The sequence below is a fragment of the Sarcophilus harrisii genome, chromosome 3, assembly GCF_902635505.1.
Source record: "Sarcophilus harrisii chromosome 3, mSarHar1.11, whole genome shotgun sequence".
Classification (NCBI taxonomy): domain Eukaryota; kingdom Metazoa; phylum Chordata; class Mammalia; order Dasyuromorphia; family Dasyuridae; genus Sarcophilus; species Sarcophilus harrisii.
In genome coordinates this window covers 398,823,483-398,836,735 of record NC_045428.1, presented here as the reverse complement: position 1 = coordinate 398,836,735, position 13,253 = coordinate 398,823,483, and the positions used below count along the sequence as shown (strand labels likewise).

Sequence of the window (13,253 nt, the reverse complement as noted above, 5' to 3'; positions counted from 1 at the left end):
TAGAGGGTGTAATCAGTTGGAGAATATGGAATCAGATAGAATCAAAGGTACAGAGGGTTTGCTTTGGCAAGAACAGCCCTCTCTTCACATGAGACAGGAAGAAAGAGATAGTAGGTAAAGAGATTTGAGATGAGAAGAGAAATAGAGTTGTCAAGTGAATGGCCCCAAATTTTTCAGTAAAGTATGAGGCAAAGAGGATAGAAGGTAAGAGGATAGAAGAAAGGATGAAAAGGTTTGGAAAAGCTGCTGTGGTAAGTGGGATATCAAGTCAGAAAGGTATGAAAAGACTGCTCTGCTACAGTGATGAACCTGCTGAGATTATTTTAAGTAAAACAAAGAAAAAAACAATTTTTTAAATAGCACTCAGTTTTTTCAGGCCCCTTCCACTTCCACTATAAGGTAGGCAGAGGGTGCTAGGAATCATACAATTTGTAAATAGGATATAACTATTAATTGAATTATTGGTACTCTACACATCATCTATTTGTCCACCAACCAAGAACATCAAAAGATCCTAACTTTACAGCTAGAAAGGATCCCAGAAGTCATTCACTCCAATTTTCTCATTTTCCAAAGAAATTAACAGAGGTGAGTGGAGGTAAGTATTTGGCAGACAAAGTTGAATTGATTCCTCTGATTCCACTGTTCCATATTATCTCATAAAGGATCTTCTTCAATTGCAATACTCAAGGAGGCTGCAAATCATAGAGCACCACAATCTTCAAAGATTTGGTGCTTTGGGAATAACTTAGAATTCTGGAAAGATACCTGGTTGATATAAGGTAATTTGATTACATGAACATTACATGAACTTGGCTCTTCAACAATGAGGTCATTCAAGACAATTCTGATATACTTGTGATGGAAAGAGCCATCTGCATCTAGAGAGAAAACTATGGAGACTGAATATTGATCAAAGCACAGTATTTTCACCTTTGTTGTTTGGTTTTTTCCCCCCTTTTTATCTGATTTTTCTTAGAAAACATGATGAATATGGAAATGTGTATAGAAGATTTGCATATTTTTAACCTATAGCAGATTGCATGCTGTAGAAGGGGGTGAGATTTGGAACACAAGGTTTTGCAAAGGTAAATATTGAAAACTATTTTTGTATATATTTGGAAAAATAAAACTATAAAAAAATTTTTTTTAAAACAAAGTATATCACAAAAATGATGAAAAAAACACAAAAATATCAGATAAACAGATAAATGACAGAAAAAGGAGAGTGTCTCAACCAGAAATCAAGTTCAACCCATGGAAAGTTAAAAGGCTATTAACAGAAGGCCTCTAGCACAAAGGGCAGTTGCTCTATGGAGAAGTCATGGTAATACAGGGAGGGGGGAAGAAAAAAAAAAAAAGAACGAAGAAATAAAGAGTAGATTGTGATCTGTATGCTGGAAGAAGTGCCTCATTTGTGATGAGATCAAAAGTTCACTTAAGTATTTAAGTACTGGCTATTGTGCTTTTCTTAGTTATACTGTGAACAAAATTACAGTATGGAAAAGACAGAATAGATCACATTCTTTCATTACATTTCATAAATTGAGGAAAACCACAGGAAAGTATGCAAGTATTTGGCAAGGCATTGAAAAAAACAAAACAAAACATGTATTAAATACTATGGACAAAGAATTTTGCAAGGCAGGGATTCACAAATTTTAAACCTTATAGTCTAACACAGATTATGACAAACAACTATAATATAAAATAATACATAGAGTAGCACAAGGTATAGCAAACAATTATAATACAAAATAATACAAGATAAGTATATGAGAGAAATAAAGATACTAGTGTGATTGGGGGAGGAGGGGAAAAAAGATGATCAAGTGGAAGATCAAGGAAAAAAGATATCAAGAAGGAAATAGCATTTCACTTCGACTATAAAAGATGAGTCAACTCAAATAGTTGGGGTAGAGCATTCCAAGCCCAGAGAATAGTAGTTACTTCTACATAAGTAAGAATGTAAAAATGTAAGGAGCATAAAATAGATAAATACTCAATTATTTAATGCTGGTTCTGTGTGTGTGTGTTTTCCTTTGCAGAAAATAATTCACATAACACCAAGAACTTTCATTTTGCATTGGTATTACTGTGCCTAATATAATGCTAGTTAAACAGTTATCATTTAATACACGATTGTTAATCACTTAAGCACAGAGGGCAGAAAATATTAAAAAGGTAAAAACTTCCCAACTGATAAATGGTCAAAGTACATGAACAGACAGATGAAGAAATTAAAGCCATTTGTAATCATATTAAAAAAAAAATGCTCTAAATCACTAATGATCAGAGAAATGCAAATTAAGACAACTCTGAGGTACTACGGCACACCTCTCATATTGGCTAAGATGACAGGAAAAGAAAATGAGTTGGAGTAAATGTAGGAAAACTGGAATATTAATACTTTGGTGAAATTGTGAACTGATCAAACTATTCTGGATAGCAATTGGAACTATGCCCAAAGGGTGATCAAACTGTGCATACCCTCTGATCCAGAAGTATCTCTATTGGGTCTGTATCCCAAAGAGATCATTAAAAAAGGGAAAAGGGTCCACATGTGCAAAAATATTTATATCAATCTTTTTTGTCACTGCAAGGAAGCGAATATTAAGTGGGTGCCCATCAGTTAGGGAATGGATGAATAAGCTATGGTAGATGAATGTTATGGAATGTTATTGTTCTATAAGAAATGACCAGCAGGATGATTTCAGAAAGGTCTGGAGAGACTTACATGAACTGATGATAAATGAAATGAGCAGAGCCAAGAGAACATTGTACACAGAAACAGCAAGACTATGTGATGATCAGCTGTGATGGACTTGGGTCTTTTCAACAATGAGGCCAATTCCAACAGACCTGTGACAGAGAGAGCCATCTACATCCAGAGAGTACTGTGGGGACTGAGTGTGGACCAAAGCATAGTGTTTTCACTTTGTTGTTGTTGTTTGCTTCTTTTTCTTTCTTCTGTTTATTCCCCTTTTGATGAGTTTTCTTGAACAGCATGATGAATATGAAAATATGTTTGGAAGAACTGTACACGTTTAATCTATATTGGATTGCTTGCTGTCTGGAGGAAGGGAGGGAGGAAGGAAATGTAAAGAGGCAGAATACCACCCTTCTTTAAGTAGACCAGGCAAACAATTTTTACATCAACTCTGCAGAAAATGGAGAACTGAACAGTTTTCTCCAGAGCAATGCTATTTCCTGTTCATGCAGCAGAAAAATAAGTCTGGCAATAGCAATAATAGTTTGGAAAAAAAGGATGATATGAGTAGAAAGATATGTTGGGAGACTATGATATCATTCTAACTGGATGGGAATGAACCAATACTAAAGGTTAAATAATTTGAATGATTAATTTAAGACTAACTAGATGTAAGAAAAATGACGTGTCAAAAATAACACTAAGTCACATGCAAGATTTTTTTTGTTGTCCTTAGTTCTCAAAGGACCAAAATGACATCACTATATTGGGGTCAAGGTTCAGTAAGTCCAACTGTGGCTGATCAGACCAATACAAGTTTACAAGCCTCTACACAGGTACCACAGGGACAAATAATCCAATTAATACTTGGAGTGAAGAGTGTCCTAAATCTGCTCATCTCACATTTCTTTTGAGCTATTGCAATTCTGCTTTAATCACAGAGCACAGTACTTCCTTAAATGAGAGCAATCCTTGCTGGGCAGTCCTATGCCAGTGTCTCTCATGTCTCACAACTGATTCCAAAGTTCTTAAGAAAAATCTTGAGAATATCTTTGCATGGCTTCTTCTAACCATCCTGTGAACAACTGTAAAATAATCTTTTAGGAAAATGCTCTTCTGGCATTTGGTAGATTTCAGAACTGTTCTCTGCAGTAGAATGCCTCAGTGTCTGGTATCTTATCCTTCCAGGTGATCTTCAGAATCTTCTGGAGATAATTCAAATGGAAATTCAGTTTCCTGACATAGCACTGGTATATTGTTCAGGTTTAACAGGCATGAGGTTAGCACAGTAATTCTGTAGACCTTCAGTTTACTAGACAACAAACACCTCTTCTCTTCCACACTTTTCTTCAAAGACTCCCAAACATAGAGTTAGCTCCAGCAATGGGTGCATCGACCTCATTATCTGCATGTATATTCCTGAAAAGTATACTGCCCAGGTTAAGAAAACTTATCCATAGTACTCAAAACTTATCCATTTGCTGTAAACTGATGGTTTCACATAGATGATGTGGTGCTAACTAGCAGAGAACCTGTGTTTTTTTGGTGTAAATGTTAGACCAAAAAATGCATAAGAAGTAGAGAATCATTTCATAGTTTGTTGTATCTCAGCCTCAGAGGCTGCATCTTCAAACTTGGCAGAGATACAAAGGTACAGGACCACTTGTCCAGGGTTACACATGTGTATGGCTAAATTTGAAATCAAATTTCCTCATTCCAGGTCTAATACTCTATTCACTTTGTCACCTAACCCTACTGTAGAAAGTAATTTAAAAGTAGACAAGTCAAATGGAATAACAGGTTTGGAGGAAAAAATAGGCTAATACTGTACATTATGATTTCGAGAAACTTCATCTTTAGAGTTGGTAAGATTATTGGCAAACTTAGAAGAGTTTTATAGTACTGGATTGTGAGGATGATAAGGGAGTAAGGAGCAAGTGTGTGGTGAAGAAACAGAAGTTATCACATATAAGCAGTTTGGGGGGCAGTAGGGGACTAGAGTCAAAAGGATCTGAGTTCAAATCCAGACTCAGATATTTAATAGCTGTGACTCCTGACCCAATTATTTAATTACTATCTGCCTCAGTTTCCTCATCTATAAAATGGGAATAATAATATTAATAATAGTGATAGTACCTACCTCCCAAGGTGGCTGTGAGGATCAAATGAGATATTTTTAAGTGCTTACTACATACAGTTCCTATCATACAGTAAGCACTATATAAATACTAGCTACTATTATTAGCTATTATTAAATAAAGATCAAAAACGTAACCCCTTGAGTCAAAGAAAAAAAATTTTTTTAAGCCTGCGAAGACCTGAGCAAATTTATAGGCAAATGAAGAAGCAAATGAGAGGAAAAAAGAGACTGAATATCAACAACAAAATGAGGATTGTTAAAAGAGGATAGAAAATGAGTTAAAAAAGACTACAGAGCAGAGATTACAAAGGAGCACTACTTCTTCAGAGACAGGTAGAAAGAGAAAAAGAGATGATTATAGAATCATAGTAAAGTAAGATTTTAGAAAAGAAAAGAATCTCTGAAAATATTCAATCTAACTACTTATTTAACATAACAGAAAACCAAGGTTCACAAAAATAAAACAACTTGCTCAAGGTCACACAAGTAATAAATTGAAATCTGAGCAAGAGTTCTTTCCATTATGCCATTCTAATAATATCTAATAATATCAGCAATAAGAAGTTTTGCCAGTGGATACTATAAGTGAAGAGAGCAATCTAAAAATTTCAGGCAAAGATTAAAGTGGAAGATAAGACATATGAGTATAATCGAGTATAATCGTTATGTGAAAGAATCTACACCACAGATGATCGTTTTCCACCAAGTTCTAAACATTCTTGCCTTAACCACAGAACCAGGCATTAATTTATTCTGCTAGTTGAAAGAAACACAACATTGTTATCATTAACTACTTTAATGAGCACTTTCCCAATTGTTCCATTTTTTTTTTCTGAAAAAAGTAGTTAAGTGAACTTCACAGTTTCTAATTAAACTGCTTTTAAATATTTGCCATATTAAGAACTGAAGTTTCCATCTTTGTCAGATTTCAACGAAGTAATGTGTTTTTTTACTTTAGGATCAAGCAACTTAATGCTAAAGCCAGAGACTTGCTTTGTGTTTTTGTAAAGCCATTTTCAAAGTGCTTACTTGTAGCTGGCAGGTTTGATTTTTCAGACTAAAGTGTTATAATTGAAAAAACATTATATTTCTTGAAAAACAAACACTTGGAAATTGAAGGGTCAAGTGTCTAATTTCTGTAACATAATGTATTGGAATAACTATCATATTTTACTCTGGATCAAAGTATTTTTTTTTTATACCCAAATACATTGTGTTTTGCTGGCCTTAAAAAACCAAACAAACAACTATTTCAATAATACATGTGAACTATTATTTTCCTATAGAGCCACAGGAATTTAGAGAACAGTAAAATGACTCTGGGTATTGACAAGTCAAGGAAATCTTCACCTTAATACACTAATAAGTCTTTAAGCATATGGCATATTTGATATGGCAGAAAGAAAGAGGAGAAAAGAGAAATACCAAGATGAAAAAAATATGCAACACAGAAACACACACACACAAAAAGAAAAAACTGAATTAATATAAAGGATGAAGAAAAGCCCCAAATGTTAAAGAATCAAAAGTACTGTTGTAATTAAAAGGAAAAAAACAAATTCCAACTCATTCTTTCAAATTTAAACATTTTACAATAATTAATTTCTGCCGTAGTAGATAAATTTAGCCACTAACATAAGGAACAGAATGAAAATTTTTGACAAGAACAAAAACATTTACCTTGGAGGCTTGTGATATTGGCACAAAAAATCAAATCTATCATCAGGCACAGGTACTCGACTCTCATTAGGATCAATAGTACAGAATGGGAAGTTTTCTGCTGCTGCCTGGCTCTTTGTTAGGACATTGAAGAATGTAGACTTCCTAAAAACAAAATTAAAACATTTTAAAATAAATTGTTTCCCTGACACATGCATAAAATCCTCTAACCAAAATGTAAACATAATGCACAAGAGGAAAAAAAATAACCTAAGCTAAAAAAAGGAAAAACAGTTTTGCCATGAAATGGAAAATTAGTTTATAATACATAATAGTCATCAAGGTTAAAGTCTAAAAATACATATGTAAATTCATTATTCAGAACTTAAAAGTATATCCATCAAACAATGTATATGTCAAATGTGGATGGATGATAATATAATAGTATACCTTCCAAGATAAAAGAGATAATATTTGTAAAACATTTATTAGCATAGTGCTTAGCACATAAGTAGATACTTAATATATGCTAGTTCTGTTCCCTCCATTCCCTATAAATTGTAATTAGGTTCACAAGCAATAACACAAAAAACTATTTAACTTATAGAGTACATTTCAGGGTAGGTCTGACTCAGGCCAATACCCTGGTATGATAGATTTAATAACGGAACAAAATGTGACAGTTAAAAAGAGAATTTTACTTAACCATAAAATTAGGATATTTAACAAGGACAGGTATGAGATTGAACCTACTTGAGGTTAATCCTACTGAGCAAAGCTTCCATTGAGATTTGCCAGACAAGCATCTGAGAGTACCTCTGACTCCTCCTGGTTGCTGAGCCAAACAAGAGTCCAGAATTTTCTGGATTCATTTTAAGAAAAAGCCAGCCTGATTTGCAAGGGAGAGAGGAGTTAGGATAATTATACAATACTAAATGAAACTATTGAAAGTACACAAAACAAGAGAAGCATCTCTCTACTTTTGCATAAAATAAGTTACCTCTCTATTTATATATGAGAACCCTCCAGTATAGGTAAGTTTCCCAAGTGCTTCAGAGGATTAAAAAAAGGGTGGATACCCACTCAAAAGATAAAAATTCACAAGTCAAACAGCTACTTATCTAAATGTGTGGTGAATTGATAAGATGAGTGGTGCTGGTACTATTTCCTATTAGAGTTAAATCACGATTTCTTGTGCAACATGATAAATGTGGAAATATATTTGGAAGAATTGCACATGTTTAACCTATATGGAATACTTGCTGTCTATGGGAGTAGGGTGGCAGGAAGAGAGGAAGAAAAAATTGGAACACAAGATTTTGCAAGGGAAAATGTTGAAAACCATCTTTGCATATATTTTGAAAATAAAAAATTTATTTTAAGAAAGAATTAAATCAAGAAAGCAACTGGGAAAATTAAAGGACAGTCAACCATGAATAATCCACATAAAGCAATTTTCTTTATTGCCAAGTCTAACTTCATATTGCTACACCCTCCCCCACCCCCCACCCCCGATTCATTTTGGGGTATGTCCTTCTGTATTAGTTGATTTTGGCTCAATGAATGGCAATGTAAACCAATCTAATCTTAATTAAGTAAATAGGGCTGCACCCATTTTTGTCAGGTCCTTTCCAGCCCCAGATCATTCTTATGTCCCCTTTCCCCCAAAGAAAACTGCAACAAAACAAAGCCAACTTAGTATTGGTTCATCCTTCTTCAATTCTCTAAGCTTCTAGACAACTTTTTAAAAATACCTATGATTTCTCAGAAGAACTGCAAGCTAGTGAGAACAAAAAGAATGCTCCAAAGCCCTAATGAGAGAAATGCAAATAAAAACATGCCTATGGCTTTACTTCAGATCCAAAAAATTTCCAAAGATAGCAAAAAATGTGAAATCAATAGATTGCAGAAAGATCAACCAATAAAAATTTATTACATGCCTACCTTATGCCAAGCAATGATAGGCATACAAGTACATATTGGTAGACAATCAGTATAACCACTATGAAAAATGACCTGAAATTATACAACTAAAAGTTGCATAAAATAAAATGTCCATATTCCATACCCCTTTAAGTCAGAGATTCCACTACTTAGCATAAAACCCAAGAAATCATTGATATCAGAGTCCTATGCAACAAAATAGTTATAATAGTACTTTTTTATACTACAAAGAATTGGAAACAAAGTAAGTACCCAAAGACTGGGTAATGAATCTACAGCATGAAAAGATCTTAATGAACTCAGAAAGAATGAAGCAGGCAAAGATAAATTTTATAGACACAGAGACACACAGGAGTATAATGTAAATGGAAAGAATTGCCACAAATCAATCAAAAATAAATATTTTAAAATTGCAAGAATAAGCATAGCTCAAAAGAAGAAATATCAAAATATGCCTGATTTGCATAGGTGGAAGATTCATGAGCATAGGTGCATTACACATATTATCAGTATTTTTATTGTATTAATTGGTTAATTTCTTCCTTTAAAAAAAATTCTTTGTTATATGAGATAGCTCTTTGGAAGGGGGAAAAAGAAATACAAGGAGAAATTCTGTCGCTATAAAAACAAACAAAAATAATAAAATAAATATTTAAGAAAAATAAATTTAAAATCTAGGCTTTCGAGTAGCATGTTCACCAAGGAAAAGGGCTTGCAAACTTCATATTTTGATCCAGCAATACCACTGCTAGGTCTGTATCACAAAGAGAGCATAAAAAGGGAAAAGGACCTACATGTACAAAAATAGTTACAGCAGCTTTTTTGGAGGTATCAAAGAACTGGAAATGGAGGGGATGTCCATCAACTGGGGGATGGTTAGCTAAACAAGTCATGACATATGAATGTAATGAAATACTATTGTGCTAGAATACTGGGAAATGAATGTGGACTACTTGCATTCCCAGATTATTTTTACCTGCTGAATCAAATTCTTCCTGCGCAACAAGAGAACTGTAGGGTTCTACACACATGTATTGTATCTAGGATATACTATCACATATTTAACATGTATAAGACTGCCTGCCATTTAGGGGAGGGGGTAGAGGGAGGGGAGGGAAAAGTCGGGACAGAAATGAATAGAAGGGATAATATTGGAAAAAATTACCCAGGTATATGTTCTGTCAATAAAAAGTTATTTAAAAAAAAAAGAAAAGAAAAGAAAAAAGAAATACTATTGTGCTGTAAGAAATCATTAGCAGAGAGATTTCAGAAAAACCAGGACTTAAATGAGCTGATGCCAAATGAAGTGAGCAGAAACAAGAGAACACTGTACAAAGTAACAGTAACAATGTGCAGTGATCAACTCTTCTCAGTAATACAATGATTCAAAACAATTCCAAAAGACTCATAATTAAAAATGGTATCACAAATAATGGAGTTTGAATGCAAATCAAAGCATAAGAATTTCACTTTGGGGGAGGAGTGAGGCGGTTCATATTTTTTTCCCCTTTATTCTGTTTCTTCTTTTATAATGTGACTAATGTGAAAACATGTTTTACATAATGGCATATGTATAACATACTATCTTGATATGTTACCTTGAGGCAGTACGAGGGAAGGAAAAAAACTGAGAACTCAAAATCTTTCAAAAAATTAATGTCAAAAATTGTCTTCACATGTAACTAGAAAAAATAAAATACTATAATTTTTTTTTAAAAGGAGGGCTATATATTTTTTTCCAGTTTCCACCAACTCTCAATCCTAAATCCCTACAAGGAGATAACCATGTATCAGAAACACAGAAATTACATCTGAATCCATGGGTTACAATAGTTTTCCTAATAAACACAGGAGTAAAACAAGGATATCTACTCCATTTCTATAGTTCTGGAAATGCTAGCAATAGTAATAACATAAAATAAAGAAATTATAGACCAAAAAAGATACACAAAGAGGAGACAATGATTTAGAAATTTATAGGAATCAGGAAATACACTAATTAAGGTCAATTGTTAACTCTAGGAACATTACATATTACAAAAAAAAAAAAAAAAAAAAAAAAAAAAAAAGCATTTCCATATAATAACAAAATCCAAGAGACATTAATAAACAAATAAATATGAATCAAGGTTAACTACAAAATAAATGCAGCTAAGAGGTACAATGGATAAAGTACCAAGTTTGAAGTCAAGAAGACTCATCTAAGCTAAAGATGAGATGTTTCATCTGGACAAAGATTTGGGTTTTATAAAGAAAGGCAGAATGAGACACGAAACAGCAATAGATTATAGTAAAAAGGGAGGGATTAAGGAATTCTTGAACATGGAAATGGTACATTTATGGGTGATGCAAGATCAAGGATAACTATCTTTCTGTTACAAAGAACTCCTTAAAGAAAAAACAACTAAATTAAGCAGAACAAATATTCATGGCTGGGAAGGATGAAAACAAGCATTTATAAAATGCCTATTATGTGCCCATCCTCTATATTACGCAAAGAATGCAACAAAAATAATATAATTAAAAATATTATCTCATTGAACACTCAATATAACCCTAGGAGGTAGGTAATATTATTACTCCCATTTTACAGTTGAAGAAAGTGAGGTAGACAGAGGTTAAGTCATTTGCCTAGGACCACAATTCTAGTTAATTAACTGTGTCTGAAAACAAATTCCCATTAAGGCCTTCCTGACTGACTCAAGACCTGGCACTCCAATCTATTTCGCCATCTAGTGGGAGTAAAATATAAGGAGATTGAAAAGGTCAGAAGGAACCAGACTATAAAGAACTTTGAATGTCAAACAGACAATTTAATAATGCTGGCCCTGGAGATATATCAGGAAACCTCTAGAAAACCCAAGCAGTAGACTATCCCAATAGCCAATGCTGGGATTACAATTTAAACCTGGATGCTTTTCAAGCCATAAATGAGGAAGGGCAGACTCTCCAGAACATGGCAATCAATTGGACACAGAGAATAAAAGAGAAAATGAATGGAGGATGAGTCTGAATGACTGTGAAGATGGTGGTACCCTCAACAATAATAAAGTTAGGAAGAAAGGAGGATTTAGGTGAAAAGATAATGAGTTCTGTCTTAGATACAATGAGTTTAAGATGTCCACAGGATAACCAGTTTGATAAGTCTGAAACACAACAGAAGATAACAAATCTGAAAGCTAGGAGAAAAAAAAAGTCATACTTCCAGATCTCAAATTCTATTATAAAACAGCAGTTACCAAAACTATTTGGTACTGGTTAACAAAGAAAAAGTGACCAAGGGAACAGACTAAAGGCAAAATCTGAAACTATTTGACTCAAAACCAATGTTCAATTAATACAAAAACATAAAATATCAAGAAAAGGACTCCCTATTTTAATGTTTTGGGTTTTGTTTTTTAACTGACAGGACAAAAATGTAAAGAGCATGGCAGAAATTATACCAAAATCTGACACCATGTTTTAAAATAAATTCAAAAAAGGATACATTATCTTAATATTACAGATAATCCCATTTAAAAATATGAAGTGAATTCACAAGTTAACGAAGCAAGAAGCCCAAGAAGATAAGTAGTATTATGAATTGATATCAGAGTTCTAATTCTTAAGATATTCTTGCTGCACCTCTTACCCGTCAGCTCACACAATAGGTTCTTGTGCTCTAAGATTCATACAACAATTCCTATGTAGTCTTCCATTGTAGAGACTCAAAAAAGTGACTGCCCAATCACACAAGGAGGGGTTGAGGAGGAGAAATTGGATTTCTTGCAATCTAAGGCAGCCCTTAAGTTAAGGAACCCCAGGACTAACCAATCCTTTAATGTGCTTCCTCCTAATAATCCGTTTTTTCCTTCTCCCCTTTTTCTACCATTTGCCTGATATACCCGAGTATATATTTATTTATATTTCTATATATTCTTTACTCTTTTGATCAGTACATATACTAGTATAAGTGTCAGCCATTTTCTTTATTCCTTCCTTCTTGTATGTGTGAACTTATATTTTTAAACTGAAAATACGAGGTAATTTTTCCCTTTCCTTCTAGTTACATTTCTTTTTGCTTTTCTTCCCATTCTTTTTTTAAGATCATTGAAAACTTAACAGAACCACTTCCAGATCTTCTGTCTGTGACCCCTGATAATGACTGGAATCAGAAAGAAAAAGAAAGGAATATAGAAGTGCAAAAACCAAAGAGATGAATACAAATTTCTCCTCTTTTAAAAAATTGGCAACCTTGAAAAGTATGCTTTCATTTGAAGAGTGGGGCTGGAAATCAGATTGCAAGAGGTAGAGAAGCGAATAGTAAAGAAATGAAGGGTAAAAAAAAGTGTCTTCCAAGAGTATGGAATCCAATGGAAAGAAAAAGCTAAGATAGCTTGAGGAGACAGCAGCAGAGCCATGAGAAAGTTGTTTCAAGATAGCGGAATATGTGGCTAGTTCTATAGGTTACACAGGAAGGAGTTAGTGGATAACAGACTAAAGTGGGAGGGGCAAGCTCCCAAAGAAAAGGAGAAGAGGGAAAAGGCCAAAAAAGTGCTAAAGACAAAAGCAAAAGCAGAGAGAATGAAGCACATTGTAGACATATTTTGAATGGAGCTCCTGAAGAAAGCCACAAAACCATAATGACTGGGTTTACTAAAAATTTACATTAACTTATCTCAACTAGGCACTAATCTTTTCCTCCTTAACTGATTTTCTGTTTAAGTAACACTGAATTATTTACATAAAAGGAAAAGCAAATTGTACACAAGAGTCTCATGTACAATCATCATCTGCTCTATCCTACACACAGAAATGGGA

General features: G+C 33.7%; 1 protein-coding gene across 2 annotated transcripts in view; it reads right to left on the bottom strand.

The window, feature by feature from the left end:
- The window catches only part of OLA1 (Obg like ATPase 1), a 226,959-nt gene that overhangs the window by 198,149 nt on the left and 15,557 nt on the right, over positions 1-13,253 (bottom strand). Inside the window, exons 2-3 of one of the 2 annotated variants that reach the window (XM_012544822.3) lie at positions 7,263-7,398; positions 6,531-6,674 (exon numbers count right to left, since the gene is read on the bottom strand). In XM_012544822.3, the coding sequence (XP_012400276.1) occupies positions 6,531-6,674; positions 7,263-7,398 (280 nt within the window). The remainder of the gene's footprint in view (positions 1-6,530; positions 6,675-7,262; positions 7,399-13,253) is intronic. The other variant, XM_031960438.1, reaches the window with a different exon arrangement.